The sequence below is a fragment of the Camarhynchus parvulus genome, chromosome 8, assembly GCF_901933205.1.
Source record: "Camarhynchus parvulus chromosome 8, STF_HiC, whole genome shotgun sequence".
Taxonomy (NCBI): Eukaryota; Metazoa; Chordata; class Aves; order Passeriformes; family Thraupidae; genus Camarhynchus; species Camarhynchus parvulus.
The window spans coordinates 26962118-26983905 of NC_044578.1; the positions used below are offsets into that span (position 1 = coordinate 26962118).

General features: G+C 38.6%; 2 protein-coding genes across 5 annotated transcripts in view; one reads left to right on the forward strand and one right to left on the reverse strand.

Annotated features, from left to right (window-relative positions):
* Positions 1-21788, forward strand: part of RALGPS2 (Ral GEF with PH domain and SH3 binding motif 2) — a 115719-nt gene that overhangs the window by 56027 nt on the left and 37904 nt on the right. The gene's annotated exons all lie outside the window — the stretch shown is intronic.
* Positions 371-20703, reverse strand: ANGPTL1 (angiopoietin like 1). The gene is made up of 5 exons (XM_030953764.1): positions 20079-20703; positions 12747-13602; positions 6530-6723; positions 4779-5049; positions 371-3814 (listed from the first exon to the last, which is right to left on the reverse strand). Exons 2-5 carry the CDS (start codon positions 13570-13572, stop codon positions 3627-3629), a joined length of 1479 nt encoding a protein of 492 aa, XP_030809624.1. The 5' UTR covers positions 13573-13602; positions 20079-20703; the 3' UTR covers positions 371-3626.

Sequence of the window (21788 nt, forward strand, 5' to 3'; positions counted from 1 at the left end):
GAAGTCTGCGTATGGAAATGGTGATCATGGCGTGTGCAGGGCAGGGATTCCTCAGGAGAACCATTCTGTGGGGGAGTGGGGGCTTCTTCACTCCTGGTGGGGAGAGCCAGCAGATGCCACACTCCCTCAAAATGCTCTTTGGAAGAGTGTAGGGCATCAGACTTGTCATACAATTAAATTTGCCATTGCAAATCCCCTCTAGAGGAACACTGGTCATGGATATCTCTGTTTGGAAGGTCACAGGGAAAGTGAGCATATAAAGGAATTTCAGCTGCAATTTCAAGGATGAATGTTTCACCCTTATGCAGCCAAATACCAGATGTGGGTATAGATTTTTTTTTATGCCCATCTTGGCATTATAAGAAAAAGCTGAAGTGCTTTCTTGGTGTAGGTTTTGCCAATAGGAGTGGAGCCACAGAAGTACAGATTTCCACAGCTCACCCTCTGTGGACAAGATAATGATGTGCTTCCACATTTAGCTGGGGAGAGGAAATAAAAATGTTTCTCAGCTCCTTGCAGCAGTGATTGTGATGTGATTCCAGAATTCTAGAAAAGCAGGTGAGAGCAGCACATCATCAGTGTGCACTCACTTAAATGGGAGTGTGAAAAGCTGTGCAACATCAATAAATACGTTCAGCATCAGGCCCTTGATACACAGTGTGGGATATGTCATCAGTGTTGCATCACCCAGACAGCTGAAGCAGCCAGAACAAATGGGTGCTGTGCATGTGATGTTCTATTTCACCTTAGAGTAAAACCCTCTTCTCCAAGGGAGTCTCATTCCAGAACTGTGATCCATTTGAGATTGCACAATGAAACAACTGAGCCGTATCTTGAGAAGTAAGGTTTTTATTTAACTAAGCAGTACTACCTTGTGAGATATTTTTCTTATAGCCATCTTTGAGGAGTGATATCCAGAAAGAGAAAAGCTGAAAACAGGTTATTAAGTAATCATCAGAGGAATATTCAGCTGCTTCAGTGATAGTGTTTGCAATAGATTTTGGAAGCAGATGTGAAAACCGTGTTTCAGGTTTCATACAAGTTGAACTTTCTTGAGGTCTGCCTGGTTAAATTTGGACTGATGGTAGAGGAATGGTGAAGGCTTTATCCTTCCCTTCTGAATACCCAGGGCAAGAAGCCTGAGGGATGCTACAGGCTCTTTTGAAAATCTTTCAAAAGAAAAGGTGTGAGAGAAAACATTGAACTTTTAAAGTCATTCACCCTGCTTAGAAAATTCAGCCCAAAAGCTGCAAACTGATAGAGTTACAAGCACTTGAAAGTGAGTTATTATACAGAGTATGAACCAACCTGAAGAAGACTTGCTATGCTTTCCTTCCTCATAATCTTAAATTGGCAACTTAATTAACTCTTTCCTTTCAGAGCACAGCATTTATACAGTCTGAGGTTTCTGGGTGGATTTTGTAATGATGTTTAATTAATGCCATCCTGCAGCTTTAAACTGGGGAAGGCTCACTTTTTAGATGTCTAATATATAAGATTTAATTACAAGGTTGAGTGCAAGCTAATTTTACTTTGGGGTTTCTGCAAAGTACACCTTTCACTGAGTGCCCTGAATAAACAAACACTGTTTTTGTAGCAGGCAAGAGATTCATGGGGTAAAATACGCTGTCTGCCAAGGAGAGGAAATCTGCCTGTTGAATGAACTAAAAGCTGTCAGAAGTGATCATTAAAGGAATGTTTTGGAGGGCATTTTCCTTTTTTTAAGTTTACCTGAACTGCTCTTCTATCCAGCTACCATAGAGAAAAAAGGAGAGGCTATAGAGAGTCAGAATTTTAAGCATTTGCAATTAAAAAATGTTTTGCAAGACACTCAATCAATGAGGTCTGTATGATATTTGTAACAAACAAATATTCCTTATATGAAGAACAATTCCAGAATTGTAATCATAAACATTTGTGTCAGTTAAAATTCTTGGAACTTGGGAATGGAATATGCTGGGACTGATTCCCCACCGCTGCCAACCCCAATTAAATATTGGTGGAACTGGTTGGCTTTGATCTCTGACCAAAGATTTAACTACAAGCCTTGCAGCCATACATTATCAATGAAGCTTTATCTCTGCTCCAAAGGGTGTGTTCTGAAAGCAAAATGCTGGTTTTTCTCCTCTGAATTACATCTGAGGCTTTGCATAGTAATTGATATTGACTAATTTAGCATAACAATAATACTAGATTATGGTTTCTTATTTTAAATAGGGACAAAGTTCCTTACAATCCTGGAGGCACCTATGGGTTGCTAAACAAACACATTGATTACAGTTCAGAACAGCATATTCAGTTTTACATAATATAAAATTAAATTTAGCAACCTGTGTGGCTATAAGTGCAGTTATAAAATAATTTTATGTAACAGGAAGAAAGATTCTGGTACCTAAGGCAAATGTTTGGTTGCATCTGATTTTGGAAATATCTTCTTTTGAATCAATGTGTGATATAGTTTTTGTTAAATGTTGGGAAAGTATTTTCTATTTAATTTCTTAAATTACTTATTAATTCCAGTGAAAATCTGATATCTAGAAGCTAAAATTTAGTCTAAACAGTATCAAAAGTTGTATAGGGGTAAGGGAAGGGAAACATCTGTGTCATAAGAGCAGCCCAAGTTTGGGATGTCAGGGAGAACACACTCAGAGCTGATTTCTAACCTTTGTTTTACTGTGGGAGCAGAAAGCAGTGTTGAAGGAAAACTTCTAATATTCAGGGATATATATCTCATATCTCAATGACTATGTGTGAATGCTTGGTCAACCCTCATCACTCCTAATTGGAGCAGGGAAGTGTCAAGTCATGATTTTAGTACCAGGACCTTCAGTTTTGCCATTTAATTTCAAAGTTTAATTAGAAAGCTTGAAAGTAAAAAAAGTACCAAGTAATTTGATTGTCTCAGGTTTATCAATAATTTTATACAATTGATTTTCTTATGCAAGGAACATTTTGCCTGAATTTTTACAGAAGGTAGAGCTTGCAGATCTTAGCAGTGTAGAGAATTCCCTAAGTTCTGTACTTTGTGTTAAATTTGCCTCTTCATTTTGAAATAATTGTTTGTTGCAAAAATCTCTCTCTGCTGGCAAAGCTAAAATTTTTTATGTAGGTTCTTGGAGTAAATATCAAACAGTAATGTGAAGTCATATTTTTCATTGAAAGTAATACCAACATTTTTAAATAAATTGTTAAATAACTAACCAATTTTCACATTAAAGCAAGACAATGTCATTTCACATATTTACATTTAAGGGTTGAGCTAACCTGAAAAAGCATAAGCTTTTTGAACTGGAAAAGCTTATATCTTGTCAAAGACCTGGAATTTTTTACCAGTTTTGACTGTTTACATCGAGCGTGTTGATCTTCAAAAAAAAAGATAAATATGCTTTGCAAGCACAAATATCTGCTTTTGTGAATGTGTGTTTAAAAAAAAACACTGTCACAGTAGAGAAGGGTCCTAATAAAGGAGAGGGGAACATGACAGGGGAAAGAAGACAGGAAAACTGTAGACCTGCTTTTTGCAGGGGCAGATTGTGCAAAATAATGATTAAAAAGTAACATTTTTTTTTTTTTCTGGAGCTCAAACACTGAGAATTTTATGTGGGAGCACTGGGGGATTTTCCTCCTCAGTCTATAGGTCTGATCATCATCTGAACTGCTTTCAAGGAGTAGGAACCTCCCCGGTACTCAGCCCAAAAGATTCCATCCTGGTACTTGCTCCTGTAGTGGCCCCCTCGGTACCAGACCCCGTTGAGGTTGGAGTGGGCACAGGCGTTGTACCACCAGCCACCCTTGTGGAAGTGAGCACAGTTTCCTGTGGAACAGAAGGACATGGGTGAGCTTCAGCTTTGAGCAGTACAAAGGGAGGTTTGCTAAATGTTTTCATATTGTGGCTTATTCACAGAGGCAGCTTGGAAGTATTTCATAGCCTGTTGTGGTCGCAGCTTGCTGTTCTTGCTAAGTTATGAATTCTGGTGTAACAGCAGCCATTGCTGGAGGGGGGGTTATTGACATGGTCTTTAATGTGACAGCTGAAAATGAAGGAGAGAGCTCTTCTCAGCCTGCCAGCACTGCTTGTCCATGAGCTAACACCCAAGGAACTCGGGTTATGTGCTGTTTAGAAATACTCCAGCGGAAGCAACGTGAGTTGATACAGCCCCGAGCAGCACACGGGGCCAGGGTTCCACAAAGAGCTGCTTGTAACTTGTGTTTTTACTGTTACAGGCTTGTCTAAGAGTTTGCAGGATTTGTCCAGCTTTATGGTTATTGACAGCTGAGGAAAGGCAGTTGAAGTATTGCACTCCCCAAGCTTCCTGTTACTGCAAGGGAAAAACTGGCGGAAATGAGAGAAAGGGAGCTTTAAGGAGTGCAAAAACCAAATGATGGGCCCCTTTCTTAAGTATTAACCTCTGCACTCTTGCAGTTCCTTTCATGCTCTTCAGAGGCTTTAGTTCCTGGCGATTCTGTGGCAGCAGCACTAGTCAGAGATCACCTGGACAAATACTCTGGTTGCAGTCACATGCAAGTGATGAGCTAAACAGAAAATTGCTGCAGAGTGTTGTCAGTGAGGGTGATTGATTTTGAATTTCTGACAGGTGTAGGGGCTCGAAGGGGGCCTTTCCAATGTGGTTTTTATCATCATAGATTCAAAGCATCTCCCAGTAGGGTTATTTTACCAGAATTTGCACACTTTTTTGGTCCTATGCTGTATTTTTTGAGGCGATGTCACTGGTGGAACACACTTAACTCACTTTTCACAGGCACACCGCTTTGCTTACCTGAATACATGTCCCTGTCCCTGTCCAGTGTGGTGAATTGCTTTCCATTGTGCCATATCATGGAGTCTCCAGCGTTGCCCTGGTAGGTGCCCAGGCGCAGGCGGTAGAATTCGCTCTCGGGCTCCAGGCGGAAGCTGCTGTACTCTGCGTACACCTTCTTGTTGCTCCAGTCCTCCAGCTCAATCAAGAGTCTGTAATTATCCTGATTGGTGAGCATGTAGATGTTTTCCAGTCCCAGCCAGTACTCTCCATCAATGTTCCCAAATCCTTTCTGTGCAAAAGATGGGAAGGTGCTGTTAGCTTAGTTCTCTGTTTGTTAAAACATTCATCGGCAGGAGTGTGATAAACCAGGGGCACATGGGTACTGAGAGCCTCTGAACTTCTGAATGACTTCAGCCCATGCATTCAAGTGCTTTATTTTGCTGCATTGGGACTGCTAAGCTGCATGAGATGCTGCCAGCACCATTAATGGTGGCAAAACATCTCTGTTCTTTCTGTCCTCCTCTTTTTAAGGTAAAGGGAGGGAGAATAGGGAAACTGAAACACTATTTCTAGACAAAGCTAAGGAGATTTGTGATAATGGGTGAATAATGGAATTTTAGGTTATAATTCCAGGTTGAAAAAGGTATTTATGATTGCACAGTGTCAGCGTTCAAGGCAAATAACTTCTTTTGCTTCTGTATTGCAACTGGTGTTGTTTTTTACTGTGAATTTAATCACACTATTCCTCTGTGTTCTTTACAGGATTTATTAGAAATTAAATATAAAAGACATATTTTCTTTCAAATCACTCCCAGCACAGTAGCTGTGAAGTGATATTTCCTATCTGCTGTGTGCTTTCCCCAAGTAAACCAGTGTTGTTAGTGTTTCATGTTGCATTAGGTTCAGGATGTTTATGATTGCTTTATAAGGCACTCCATAACTGCCTTAAAACATTTTATAACATTTAGCAACTCCAGAACCAACCATGGACTGCTCTGAGAAGTAAAGGCTTTGCATAATTATTTGTTTGACTGATTATTGAATAATTGTTTTAGTTATTATTGATTTAGGGATTAATATTTGAATCACAAATTTCCAAAAATGCAAGAAGCTAAAATCCTCATGTTAATTTGTGTCCTATATATAATTATTATTATTAATATTATTACTATCGTTATTATTATCCCAAACAAATTATTTTCAAATTTCCTATTTAGCATGTAATTCCTCCAGAGCAGCATCCTTTTGTCATCCTAGAGATTCTGCCTGCTAGTGCACAATATCACAGCAACACACAGCAGTGTTTCCTTTCACCAGCCTGACATCTTTAGGTTTCTAACCTAAATTAATGGGTGGAAATTACTTCCTTTAATTCATTATTAGAACTATTTTTAAGCTAAGCCCTCAATCCAGCAAATCTCTTAGTGTGTTTAAATGAATAATTTCGCTGGCTGAGTTTGCTTATTCATGAGGGAGACAAATGAAGCTTTACAAATACTCACTGTAGTTCTCAGTGTGTTAATAAAAATCATGTGTTCAGTTAGAACTTTGTAATTAATGACTTCCCAGCCACTGTCTAGAATAACATGTGTCCCATTTGCGTTGTGCATTACAAACCCAGGCTGTCTCAGCCAGGTTGGTTCATACAAAGTTAACTGTGCATGGGGGGAAATGGGACATTCTCACTGAAATGTGGTTGCCTCTGAGGGATGATCACTCTTTTCAATTATCTTTCTTTGCCCACTGATGTTCTGCATTCTAGAATTTACCTTGTAACTGTCCCAGTTCCTGAAAAAGTTGACAGATCCATCTGTCCTCTTCTGGATCACTGCCCATCCTCCAGGGTCCAGGCTGTTCTCACACCACAGTTGCATTGGCTCGTTGCTGTTTTTGGGTTTGATCATGTAAATCCCACTGTTGGCATGCCCAGCTTCCCTGGCTTGTTGGCAGTCTTTGAATGGACCTTTTGGAAAAGAAATACTGTAAGCCTCCAAGATTGGCTGTGCAGTGCCCTTTGTCCAGGAATATTTTGTAATGGAAAGTCAGGAATTCAGTTAAGGTATAAACCTACCATGGAAAACAGTGCAAAAAGTTGCTGTCTGAGTTTAATTGTATGTATAAATAAACATGTCAGTATCCTCTCTCCATGTGTTTTGGAACAAAAATTTCATTTTGCTAAATAAATAATGGACTTTGGTTACCAGCACCTGATTTTTTGTCTGCTGTGGCAAAGGTTTATACTTTTATATATAAGTATACTTGTATACTTTATACAAAGTATACAAGCAGCTCTTGATACTGAGAAACAATATGATTTTTTTTTTCATTAATTATTTCCTTCTCTTGTGCAAAGGGCAGACATCAATTTCCTTCATTTTCTGGCACACCAGTTTGAAACTGGTGGAAGTAAAAACCAAAACAAACCCAGGATACCCAACCAGCCCTACCTATTTCTGAATAGATACATAGTTTGAGAGCTGCTATAAGAAATATCTACTGCCAGAGTCTACAGATATGAAATTTTTCTCTTAGAGAGAATTCTTATGCTGCATTATTTTCTGCTGTTATGTACTTAGGCAGTTTGAGAATTAGGCTGTTACATGTGGAGAGAACTCTTCTTAAGTTTCCTGTGTCATCCTGGCGTGATGTGTGTAGATGGATACTGATGAAGGAAATAAGCAAGCAATGGAGAAGGGTTTTTGGGCAGCTAAAAGGACTCACATATTTGTTCTCAGGGCTGTGGTTGCACAAAATTCCTGTTGCTGTTGTGAGTGCTGCTTGAAAGCTCTGTTTTAGTCCATGTGAATGGTGGTTTTACAAGTAACACTTAGAGAAGACCATCTGGTAATTCTCTGAGAAGGATGCAGCTTACATGTCTCTGAAAATTTTGCCTAGTTTGCCTTTCAATTTTTAGTAATGTTTTTATTTTTTCCTTTTTGAAAAAATTTTGTTTGTGTGTCATTACTTCAGTTGATTTAAAGAAACTGGTAATTTACTAATGAAAAGCAAAGTGTGTTCTGATGACTAGTTAGTGGTGGATGCCCTAAATGTGTTTGAAAACTCAGCATATCTGAAAATAAATTAGCTACAGCCTTTCTCTCCTTCCAGAGGGTTTATTTTCTCAAATCTTTTTGGAAATTCAGAGAGAACCCATCAGTCACAGAAACAGCTCATGTGCAAAACAGCATAGAAAAAATTTGTTGAGGTTATTCTTTAATCAAAAGTAGAGGCTGAGGGAAAGGCACTTCGCTACAGATTAAGCTTGTGTGACAAAAGCAAGCTGAAAATTGCATTTTTTTAAGATTTTCAGGTAGTAGTTGTCAGTTGGACAAGTATGTAATTAGCAAGAAATCTGTAAAGCATAATTAGAGTGCATGAAGCTTGTGTGTCTAATGAGAGGTACTCAGAGCTTGTGGCTGTGACAGGAATGTCACAGACACTGAGCCATTGCTGTAGGTATTGTGCACTGTCAGGATTGGCATGGCTTTGTCATTCTTCCAGTGCAAGCAGTGGCACCTCAGGAAAGAAATCCTGTAGCTTAGGTATACAAGTGCTTTTTTCCCCCTCTTGTTCACAATTAAAATTCCCAGAGTTTGTCCAGGGGATGGATAATTTCCTGGACTAAGCTGGGTCTCATTCCCCTTCCTTGATCTCTCTGAAGTAAATTTGGGGGCTCTATAACTGAACAGGGATGTTGTTCCAGAAGTAATTTTGTAAAACAATTATTGCTTTAGGAAAAATATGAACAAATAAACCATATATTTTGTAGTGTTAATTGAACACTAAGAATGGTTTAATTAGATCTGCTGTTATCTGAGTGTTATGCCACATGATTATTATTGGAGGAAGACTTGAGCATTTGTTTTTTTCATGAGAGACCCAAGCAGATGTTTGGGGTCATTTTAAGCAGTTTTTAAGGCAGACAGAATTGTACCAGTCTGTTTATGTAGTACTTGGATCACTTCTGGAGTTCAGCTGGCTTTAAGTTCACAGGATGCAGCTCATGTGCTTTGATGCTCAGCTTTGTCTGCATTTATTAACATAAATTAATGTTGTGGTAGAGGTAAGAGACTTCTGCTCTGAATGTAAGGAAATCCAACATATCCCATAATTTTTGGTGTACAGCTTTGAATCTTTTTACTGAAGTAAATTCTTTGTTAGGTATAATTATTTCATGTTCACGTTATAAGAACTGATCTTGTTCAGGAAATACTGAGGTTTGTGAAAGTGAGAGATTCTCCACAGCGCTGGTGTGGGTGGAGGCTTGATTGATGAAAAAAGCATGGATTTCTGTTTAAATTTTTACAGGTTTTATAGTTTATGTCAGGACTAAGTATCTCATGCACATCTAGTCTTTTGTTACAGTCTGTGTACATAAGTCGCTGAGACAGTGCTAAGTCAGAAATACTCTGAGAAGATGATCTGCTAAATATTTCATTTCCAAAATTGTGGCTTAGATTAATGATTTAGTGCAGACCATATTCTGTGCTAAATTAAATGAAGTAGAGAAGAGATTAAATATTTTAAGTTGAAAGCTTGATAACTTGATGGCTGAAACCCATTTTGAGATGCCAAATGTTATCTTGAGCAGATGATACAGAACTTGTGCTTGTATAAGTTTCATAGGGAGGATTTTGGGGGCATTAGTAGAGGAAAAGTCCAAAATAAAATTGGACATATATTAAAAAAAGAAGCTATATTGTTAACCAAGAGGTATTAGAAATTATTATATGGGGCAGTGTTTAATTTTCAAGTTTCACTTGAAACTACTTTTTGCAAAAATAGTGGCAGTAATTTTAGGGGTCACTGGTTATTATTCCAAATGTTAAGGTAATTGTGACAACTACAATTCACAGGTATGTCCAGATCCAGGCTCATAATTCTGTCTGTGACCACATTAACTTTCTTCCACTTTTAGAGCAATTTTTGTACAAAATAACTACCATACTCAGAAAACAGAACTTCATCCTTTTGTTCCCCATATATTTTGCATTTTACTCTCCTCTCACAATAATCAGATGCAAATTGACCTTTCTGACCCATCTGCTGCATGCAAGTATTTGTGAGGAGGTGCAGGTATTTGTTCTGACATCAGTCTTTAACTGGCCTGTTTCAAATTGGGACTGTCTGGTTTTCATTGGTCTTTTTTGACATCTTTATACATTCTGAAAAATCTTTATCTTTTAACCGTAAAGATGTTTCTTCTATGACCTGGTTTTGATTCTGTGCACCATGAAATCTGTTTACCTTAATTTTAAAAATCAGTGATAGGGACTGGGCATTGTGTTGGAATGTCCAAATTTTGGTTGTGGTAACTGATGCTCTACCAGCTGTCGCAATTCTGAGCCTCCCTTTCCCAAGCACTGCAAGAAACACTTAAACTTCCAACTCAAGGGTCTAGTGTTAAAGGAAGGTGAAATAATGTTACAGTTTCTTTGTGTTCTCTTCCAAAAATGGATTCAAACTCTCAACTTCTAGGGGTGGAGGGGTCAGTGAACACCAGGGTAGATAACTCAGAGGATAATACTTAGTGCTGTTGCATCTTTTGTACGTGCAGCCGGCGTGAATTGAGAAAAAGATGTGTTGAGAGCAGAACCTGGAAGGGAGGCTTTGCTGGGAAGCAGGAAGTCATGGCTTTTTTAAGAATTGTACTTGTGCTGTCTGACCAGACATCAGCAATGCTTTGATATGAGCTGTTTCCTTTCTGTCATGATGTGCCACTGAAATTCACATGACATCTGGCATTTTGCTTGGGCTCATGCCTGAATTTTCTGCAGACTTTGAATAAAAATAGTTGTTCTTTACATGAGCAGCTGGTTGGGTGTAATGCTGCAGAACAGTCACAAATGAATGTTTGGCTTCATCTTAGGAACCAAGTTCAACCTTCAGCTGTGACTAAAAGCAATTTGAAAGAAACAAAACCAAAACAGCCACCTAAACCCAAAACCCCACACCAAACCCTTTTGCTGTGCTAGCAGAAGCCAAGAGCAAGCATTCAAAGGGAAGTCTGAGAAAAACTTGGTTTTCTGAATCCTTGAATTTTTTTAAAATAGCAATTCTGTCAAAATTTCAATAAAGTGAGAAACCTGATAGAGTTCAGGGCAGCTCAGAGGTAGTTAATTGTCTTGTCACTAATTTTGATTCCTAGTGATACATGAATTTATCTAATGACCTAAAGAGTGTAACATGTGAAGATGAGATACAGTCACCTGAATGTGTTTTCATAATATTTATGGTTTTGGTTTAACTTGCCATCCCCCACTGACAACAGGTACTGGGAGTGTAGTTACTGATTTTAAATTTTCAAAGCTGAGTGTCTCTAGTTGGATTCAGCCTCAATTCAATTATCCTTTCAAACTTACCACTCTTGAATATTTCAATAAACACTTAGAGACTCATTGCATGACTGTGTTGGTGGATTTAGATGTTCATTTTAAAGCAGGTCAGAATAGAAGGATGAAAATTCTTCTAATAGAATTTTCTTCAAATGTAAGTAGAAAGGACAAAAACTTGAAATTATTTAATTTGTTTATGATTAATTAGTTCCTCTTATTCACTCTTGCCAACTACTGTAACATGTAGATAGCAGGCATCATCAAAGCAATGGGTAAATATTAGAAAATTTATGCTAATACTGAATTTTCATATTTTCATAACTCAAATCCAGCTGCAGAAAGCAACCCCAACACTTTGTGACTTGAAGGTGAGTATTGTTCAGATTGCATTTCTGGGTATTGCCATTTCAACAAATTCATCTCAGGGAGGTTTAGGCCAATTGGCAAACTAAAGCTTTCCCTGGGAGGTAGAAGGGGGAGAGAAAATCAGGAGCAAGAGTGAGCTACACCAGTATTTTAAATTCTTCCTTCTGTTTCTGTGGCTGGGTGTTGGAACCCTGGTTACTGAGAATTTTAGACTTTCTGTGCTGACAGGCACTGACCCCCAAGAGAATGCTGCATTTGACCTGAGGCCGTGGAGAAGGCTTCCAAAATTGAATGGTAAAACTGAGACTATGGATGTGGAGTTTGAATAGAAGAGTGTAATGTCACATGGTAGAAAACTTAGAGTTTCAGGTTATAGAATATAGTAACATAATAATAATATAATAATAATATAATGAGTAATATAGTATAAAGCAAGATGGAGGTTTTAGAACAGAGGCTGGTCCTTCTTCTTCACCACCTTCTCCACAGGTTTGGGTGGTTTTGTGTAATTGGATAAAAAAGTCCACGTTGCAGGACATGGGTGGTTGGTTATTGGGTTAAAAGTCAAAATAATTTAGGTGTCATTTCTTAATTGGACAGTTTATCCTTAAAAAGCCTCGTAGAGAGAGAGACACAGCTCCATTTTTAGTTTCTTAGAGTGAAGTGCTGTAGAACTCACACTTAATAATATAATAGAGATAAGAACTTAGAGTAAAAGCAGGGCAGCCCTGATGATGGCAGAGATGAAAAGGACTCCATCTTATCAGAAGGCTAATTAATTACTTTATTATACTGCATTATTCTATACTATATTACACTGAATCTGCCAAGCACTCAACTCAACTGCACTCAACTGCCCAGAATCTTGTGACTGTCAGCCAACAGTCCTGACACACACACACATGGATTCAATTGGTCAAAGAATCAAAACACCATCACCAGAATCCAATTAGCAATTCCCTTCAGGTAAACAATCTTCCACAGTGCATTCCACTTGTGAACAACAAGAGGAGCAGCAATTGTGAGATAAGAATTGTTTTTTCTCTCTCTGAGGTGCGAAGAATGTGAATCCCAGAAAATATCCTTGGGAATTTGTGCCTTGCTTTTCTCTGTGAAGAGAAATGCAGCTACAAGAACTAACAAACCTCTGAGTCCAAACAAGAAATACCATCTCGCGCTTTTAATCCCTACCCTGGCAAAAAGGAAGCAAAGATTCAGCAGTCAGGACGTTTTCCCTCAGAAGTGGGGAGATCTCAGGTTAGATAAATAGTGACAGGTAACTCACCCTCGTTGATCAGAGCCAGAGGGGGCACTCTGAAAGGGCTCTTTGTGGGAGCAGTGGCGGGGTCAGGCGGTGGCCGTACGTCTCTGTCCCGGGGGTAGCCGGGGTCTCTCTGGATCTCGTTGCCCCCCAGCAGGACAGGAGTGTAGGGCTGGCTGTTTGGGATGTGCTGGGGCACCACCTGCACCAGGGGCGGGGACCCGTGGGGGTCCTGGCGCGAGAAGATCCTCAGGCACTGCTCCTCCAGCAGCGAGATTGTCACAGACTGGTTGTTCACCAGGTCGGTTAGCGACGCGTATTTTACTTCCAGCTCCTTGTATTTTGTTGCCATCTTCAGCATTTCTGTGGTAACATTAAGGACTTTGTTTTCCAGCTGGGAAAGCTCGAGTGAGTTGTCGCGCTTGCGAATTATCTCGTGCAGGAGCTGCATGTACAGTTGGGTCACACGAGAGTTCATGTTCCGACTTTCTTTCCTCAGTAGTTTGACTTCGTTCACAATGTTCCCGTCCACATCCACCACCAGCTGCAAAATGTCAATCTCCCTCTTCTGCTTGGACAGCACATCCTTCAGGTTCTCAATGTCCATCCTGGTGACTTCATCTTTCCTGTTCCCAGTGCCCGGGTCATTCGTGTTCACGCAGATTGGCCCTGTGATTTTTTGTTCTGGGACCAGGAAGGTGTAACCACATTTCTTCCCTTCCTCTGGCCCATCTGCTGAGCGAGGCTGCCTCTGCTGGGGCATCTTGCTCGGCGTGGATTGCTCTGCACAGCGCCCGATAGACAGCAGCAGGAACAGCAGGACACCCAAAGTCCACTTCAGTATCTTCATTGTAAAGCACGTGTGACCACTGCCAGGAGCCTGTTGAACAGATAAAAGATCAGTCATTCAACCAGAGGCATAACTAAAGCTCCTGGACTTTTAAACTGCCTAAACTGATGGGTTTGCCATGCTTGCGTGTTTGCAGCCAAGCCTTTGGCATCTCTTCCTTGGAGTTAGATTCCATTATATTGGCTGGCTGTTTTGAGCAGGAAACACTATAATTTAGATACAGGATTTAGTAAAGGAGTTGTTGCAATGGGTAACTTTTCAGAAACATTGTTGTGCTTAGATCTTGTGTTGCGCTCCATTATCAGATCACTCAGATCTGTGCTCACTGCAATTACCTGCACAAGGTTATGGAGCATGGAGTGCTTGCAAAATCCCTCCAGGAAGGGAAGGAGGGAGATGCAATTATTTATATAAATGTTGGAATTTGGATTATATAAGCTTTTCTGCTCTTCCTTTAGCTTTATATAGAGATAGATATGTATAATTTGTTAAATACTATATACATACTGATTCATATAAACACCTATTTTTCAAGTTTATATGTACACAGTTTTAGTAGACTTGAAAAACGCATCTTTAAGACTATTTTTGGACATGAGTGTTAGGCAGGAGATTAGATATTGTTGCAAGCATCAAAAATTACTTACTCAAGTGACTCTGAATTTGTAAGGAAAGCTTTGAACACTGTTTGCTCTGCATGTGTGTCCCTATTCAGTTGTCCTGAGGTGAACATTTAGAATTGTTGCCACACTATTTTTGTATCTCTGAGAACAACTTTATCCAAATAATGCTGAAGTATCAGGTATGTTTTCATTATAAAAACCATACTGAAGTGTTTCATTCCTCTTTTAAAGAAAGCTAGGAATTTCTTTTAACTCTAAAGAGTTAAAGTGCAATGATAAAGATCTGGGAATATTTTTTGAGACCTGTTTTTTAGTTTTAAATATTTGAGATGATAAACAAAGGTAGCACTTAAATAAAGAAAAAAAACCTTCATTTTTATGGTTTGTTTGCTCTGTGAATCAGATCACTCTTCTTATCTCAGCTGTTGATCTGGCTTTCCTTTCCAGCCTCCTTTTGCCAACTTTTGGATAGCCTTTCTACAGTGGCCTTTGGATAATTACAAAGAGTAATACAGTAAGAGCAGGCAAAGTTAATTATCCTTCTGTTCCTGCTGGGTCCAAGTGGAAGTGCATTTGGCATTCCTGACACAGTGATCCCAAAGGAGAGCAGAGCTCTGCTGCTTCCTTTATAATCACATTACAAATGAGAAGGTGACTTTTGGGTCGGGTCCCTTTTCCCAGTTCTGTTACTGGCTTTAATATTATTGTAGCAAATGGTGTCTGCTCAGCCTCAGGAAACCTGTCAAGCCTTTGTTTTTTGGCTTCACTAAGAGCAGTGGTTACAAGCTTTAAACCATGATGTACATGCAATCAGGAGTTGGAGCTAGGAATTCTGCTTAAATGTTTGGTAACTTTTTGTTTGTCTGATGGTTGTATTGCAAACCCTGCATCTGTAAAGGGAAGAAAACATACTTAACACATACTAAAAATCCTTTCTTATGCTGCATAAATGGAGGGAACACCATAAGTTTGAGGAGTTTATTTTAAAATACTTATCTTAGTTTGCAGTAATAGGTATTTTTGTGTCTACTATCAAAAACAAAACTTAATAATTTTGTGTTAATATTTCTCTGCTGAAACTGTAACTTCTGTTTAAAGAAAAAAAAAGTTAGGAAAAAGTATCACTTTTCTCCAGAGCTGGTTGTGTGTTTTTCTTTGGTAATTTCAGGCATTTAAAATATTAATCACTTGGACAGTGCTCAGATTTGGTAGTTCATTAGGTTAAATGTTCACATGCATCATGGGAAGCACATGGGAAACTGGTCTGTGTGTGGTTTCTAATTTGACAAAGATGAGCTGAATTAATTGTCTGAAGTTTAAAACCTCTTTGCATCTCCTAACTCATTTTTTGATACTTTTGCATTTAGTATTTGCAGATTGAGGGAAAGAGACTTTGTGGCATATGGTTGAGGATGAAGCCATGGTACAAGTCCAGTATTTTGCTGTTTTCATTTCACAGGGTGTAATAGGTACTTCATAGTCCAAGAAAATGAATAACATTTTAGTTCTTGGGAACTTTTAAAGACCCTACAGAGTTACTGAAATAATGAATGGCTGGGGATTTTTCCCCAGAGCAGCACATTTTCCCCAAAAAATACATAGAACTTAAATTAATCTTTCAAAACAAATCACTTTGCAACACAGTCCACATTCTAGCCATATATTCTGCTGCAGTCTGCTTTCTGCATTTCTTTTAATATTAAATGTGTTCATTTTGAACTTTTACCCTTATGTATTGAAGTTTCAAGCTCTGTCTATACATGTGCTGTCAGACCATTAAATTAATTAAAGGGTCTAATACAGCATAGCCAAATCCAGCAGCTGCATAAGATTATGCCCTAGAATTTGAAATTCAGAAATATCTTTTAGTAAACTGAGACATTCAGATAAGCAGGGATGAATTTCTTCTGAGAATCTACCTGGTAGGGAATGTATATGCTTCCATGGAAATGCTGATGTTGAAAAAATGAAGTGTTTTAAAATATTGCTTGTCAAGTTTGAGCAGCTTAATGCCTAATTTGTTCTACAATAATAGGTTCTGAGCAAGATATTTACCTGGAGTTTTAATCAGCTTAGAAGGAAATGAAAATACTGTTTCAGAAATTTCGTGATGTTCTGGGCAAGCAGCTTAAAAAAATAGGAGCTGTTTATCCAAAGTATCCCAGAATGATAGCCTAATATGTAAGACCTAAATGACGAATTAAAATTAGAGTTGGGAAATAGTTTTAGGGTTTTTAGATCAGACACATTTTGTGCTGGATTCCCAGGTTTAGGTAGTGGCAGAACTGTTAGGAGACAGCTGAGGCTCAGGGATCAGCTCAGGCAGAACCAGTCTACAACAATCCCTGAAGGTTTGGAGTCACCTCTGCTGAGTGGAGCTGCTGGTGCAGACCTTGGAAATGCAGCAAATATCTTGTGATCACAGATACCATTGCTTTGAAACATGTTGTCTAACTCTTTATTAAATGTCATGTTTTTTAGATGAGAACAAACTGTCATTTCAGCTGGTTCTGTCGTGTTTCTGTGCCGCCCAGTTTTGGGCCTCAGATTTCTGTAGAAGTTTCCTTATGTATGTTCTGGCCTGCTGATGTTTTATAGCTTCTGCAGAAGAAAATGTGCAGTTATTCACAGCAGCACAAGCTTCTTCATCAGCTTGTCAGAAACACTCAGAGCTGTAGACAGGGCTTCAATACTATTTTATACTTAACGCCATTTCTTTTGATTTCTTTCTTTTTCCAGAGTGATCCCTGTGCAAAAAAAAACCCAACTTGCTTTCAAAAATAGTTTTTGATTTATTACTTTAAAAAGTGTTTAAAGGTACAAAAATCCAATTTAAAAGAGCAAAACAAGCCAGTAACTTCTATTTTTAAGTGCTGTAACACAGACTGTGTTACCCCCCCCCCACCTAGAAATATTGTGATCACAAGTACAGATATGCATGGATCATGATGTGGGGAAGCTGGTATATATTTGGCATTTTTTAGCTTTCTGCACAACAAACTATTTGTTCTTTGTTGCACTGCTGTGAGTCATGTTCAGCAGGATGTAAAATTTGGAAACCCACAACACAAATTGGAATCTGTTCTTCCAGAGCTGACAAAGGCTCGTTCTCCCTGGGCAGTGTAGGGTGATAGGGGTGATTGTAACAAAGCTGTTGCAGATAAATGGGAATATAGGATTCCTTTTGTATGGAAAATTCAGTATCAGTACTTATCTTTATTCCAAATATTTATTAGGAGAATATGGTCAAGTGATAAATGCCAGCAGTGCCCTCTTACGTGTAACAGGAAGAGAAACAGACTGGGTTCTTTAAGAAAGTAAATTACAATCGTGACACTAAAGATGCTCTGCCCATGATACCAGCTAATCAGGGAGCTCAGTTATTGATGTTACACAGACTTCATTTTCTGTTGAGCTTTGCCTTAGCAGCTGAAATCAATAAACCCAGCTGTGTTCCCCTATGTCTGCACAGGCTAAGTGAGGATTTTTGTAGATTTTTTTAGCTTAAAAGTGGGTCTGTGACATTAGAAGTAGTATTAAGGTGGGAAAAACCCTCTTCCTATAGGAGAAATGTTCCCATGGATTTCAGTATATCTCTGGATTTAAGTAAGTTACTTCTCCCTATATAAACAAGTGCTTTTCCCTCTGCCTCTGCTGAAATAACAGGATTACTTTCAATTGTATTGACTGGGTTCCAGGAATAATATGTTCTTGGGTTTTGTTCATCAGATATGTGATGTATTGAGTCACAGAATTCTGCTTCAGAGATTGCCATCAATCTGATTCCTTTTAGGAAAGGCAATCTAAAAATCTTCAGGGGGTTTTGAGGTTGTCATTGAAAACGTGCCCCTTTTGCAAATGATAACTTCTTAGAAATTCTCTGCAGAAGAGATTTGTTGATCTTGTCACAGTAGATATTCTAAAAGCACAGCAAAATTTCATGGCATTTCCAGATTTTTTGTGAGGTTTTTTTAGCATGAGGGTTCTTTTGCATTTGTTGGCAACCACTGTGTGTATTTGCATTGTTTGAACAGGCAGGTACAATGCAGTGGTGCATTTTGTTGGCAATGTGTGATTTTGGGGCTCCAGAGTTCTGCTTAGAACAGATACTGAAGATATTAAGCATCCAGTTATGCTTGCTGTAGGAAATTGTACTTCATTCATTGGTGTATACATTTTAAGGACCAAACCAATAGGACACGTTACAAAAAACAAAGCCCAATAAAACAATAACTAAAACTCGACAGAGCCATGTAGTTACTGCTAAAGTTTAAATGTTCAGAATTTCCATTCTTTTTAGTAAGTTCCTTTAAAACTTCAAATAGTATATTTTTTTTCACTGTACTTCAGATCATTCTTTTGGCAGCAGCATAATATTAGTGTTGCATTATTTGTTTTAAAACAAACATTTCAAAATTTGAACTCTAAAGTTGGAAGGCAGCAAAGGAGAGAGAGTTAAAACCTTGTATACAGCCAGTTTATTGCTTTAAAATTATTGGCTCAGCTGTTTTCATTTGTGGAAGGTTTAGGAATTGTTCTAAGCAGTGTAAATCAAGCCCTTGGCTGATGATGAATGAATGGAGTCTGGTGTCCAAAGCACATTATGTGCTTCAAAGGGGGGTTGTGTTGTTGTTTAGATTATTTTCTCCTCCTTATGTGAATCAGCACAAAAGAATTGTAAGGAAACGGGCTCAAGAACTTGGAAAGGATCTCTCTTTCTTGTTTATCAAGGCTGCTTCAGACTTTTTTCCTCTGGTAGCTACTAAATCTTAATTAAGTTTGTAACACTTTGTGTCTCCTTTTAGCATCAGCCCCTTCATTCTCTCTTACCGTGTCAGGCAGCTCTGAGTTTGTAAATGCAAATACATCACTGAAGTTCATTTGCATTGTTCTGGATTATTTACTGTATTTTAATTTCCAAGTCAGTATGAAGAAAGTTTTCTACGCTTTTCCTATGTATAAGCAAGTATTTTTTTTGTTTTCATCTGTACTTTTGTCTTCTGTTTGTAAACAACTTTCTTGTTTTAATCATCGATTAGCAGCAGCATTCTTCTTCCTTTCTTCCACTAGTGAACTGTGACAAACCCCTCAATTTTCCACTTAATGTAGTGTTGCTTTGTAGACTGCATTTCATGTTTATGAAATGGATCTTTGTTTAGAAACAAACTGCAGTTCAATTGAGGTACAAATAAGGAAGGTATTGGTGCCTTTTGCAGCAATGCCTTTGGATTTTCAGCTGCACAATTGATTGTGCTACAAACTCGATTATGTTCTGAATCAGTGTATGACTGGTTTCTTGGTTGGCTCTAGGCTCAGGCAACTTCAGCTTCTCAGAAGTACCATAAATAAAACCATACTTGAAACGATATACAATGATTGCTACTTACAGATGTGCATTGATTTGCTTGGGACTTTTCACAGTGGTTTTATTGAGGTATCCATTTTCTAGTTCTAGTAATGCTAGGTCTATGCTCTGGTGTTGGGTGAAATCCAGCTGCCTGAAATCGATAGGATTTTTGGCTTTTGCCTTCTGGTAAGATCAGAATTTCACATGAGTATGTTCACAGTACCCAAATTACATGCTTAGCAAAGAATCTGGTAGTGCTAATTTTCTGTAACTGTAGATAACAATACAGCTAAACAACCGAAACTTGTTCATCCCTACAACTGGAACAAGTTAGTCTGTGCTCTTATGCAGTGCCTTTTTAAATTCTTTCCAAAGTCTACCAAATGCCACAAAAATGAGTCTTAATGTTAGTTGTCAAATGTTTCTCAGGCTGAGAGGGATTTCTTTCTTCACAATTGTATGTTGAGGGAGATGCATGTAGCATTCAGAAATAGCTCAAAATTAAATTTGTAAGTAAGAATAACTTTAAAACTTACCAAGAAATAAAGTCTTCCAGCTGGTTTGCTTCTGTGGCAGATGGAAAATCCAGAGGCCAAATTGCTTTTGCTTCCTATATTACCCGATGGTGTGGAGTGTTAATCTGCAGCTGGAGCTGAAAATTGCTTTTGTCTTTCTACGTTAGATCCAAGCTGTATTGAGGAATTGGGTTTCTCCATACGATAACCAAGCTAACTAATCAGTTAAAAAAAAAGAAAAAAAGTAATGCTCCAATATGCGTTATTCCAGGAGAGAGAGAGATGTTTTTTGAAACTGCAGTGTTTAATTCTCACATGCAGAAGTGCTCTAACCAGCTACAGCTGACCCAGATTCCATATACATCACTTTTGGACAGTGTTTTTTTAAACAAACACACACTCGGCTCAGCCGTTCAGCCCACCTATGATGTCACCGCGAGCACTCGGAGAGCAGGAGAAACTCCTCCTTCGGATTTCCTATCCATACCCTCCAGAAAAGGAGGGGGTAGGGAGGCTGAGAAGTTAGGAACAAGGAAAGATTGTTTGCCAGTAGAAGGGAGGTACCATATGGCAACGGACTGTGCAAGAGTTCAGCAGGCAATTACAAATCAAACATTTTTACTATGCTGCCTAAAGATGCCTTTCAAGTTATTACAGTACTGGGCTTCATTTAGAAGAAAGATTCTTTCAGGCTGATAAAACTCTATTTGTGTTGCTGGGAATAAAAGGGGCAGCCTGGCTGGATACAACAGGAAAAATGAAGCATTTGTAGTCTAGAAGAATGTTCAACAGAATGTCGCATTCAATTCTTGACGTTCACTTAATAAGAAACAGTTCCAGTTGTTAAAGGCATGAATTCTCCAATACATGTGGAAAACGTTAAAACTCTGTGTGTGATGGTTTTGGGTAGGTATCAGAATATTTGATAACATCTGACTGGTGTTAGAAGTAGCAAAAGCCACAGAGATTACGCTCTACAAGAAGTACAGGATCCGGGATTGGTCCTGTCCATGCTCAGCCAGCACGTGAGTGCATTCAATTTACTGCCATTGATCTTTCTGGTTTCTTCACAACGGCAGTGCCAATTACATTTGAAAGAGGATTACCCTTGTATGCTTTCAAAATTATTTTAGATTTCATAGAAATGCATCCAATAGGTTTAGAGAAATGCTCTTTACAGAAGACTTAGAAGGCTAAAAGAAAAGATCAGTACAAGTCATTCAGAGGTAATTCTACAAATACAGTGGTTTATAAAATCCTGCATAATAGTGCAGGTGCCTGTTACCGGGAATTTCCTTAAATATAGTTAATAAGTATGATTTACTTCCTTCTGTGGAAGATTGAGTGGGTTTGGGATTTTTAAGGCTTGTTAGGACACGGGTTAGTAAATTCAGATTCAGGACAGCTTATGCACTTTAGGTAGCATAGCAATTAAATGCCACTACCTGATGTTTCTGATTATCCTTTCTGTTTTTTAGCAAACTGTTTCTAGCAGAACAGAAAATTGAGAGATTTAGTAGTATATCAGGTCATGTATAATACCTTTTTATTCACTTTTTTATGTGTCACCTTTCAACCACAAGTATTTTAATTTGTTTCTGTGTGTGCGCACACACGTGTGTGTGTGTGTGTGAGTGTGTGTTGGTTTTGGAGGGATGCCCAGAGTTTCCCAGCTCACATTTGAGGACTGTACTGGTTAGGTGCTATACAAACACAACTGCTGTTCTTGTG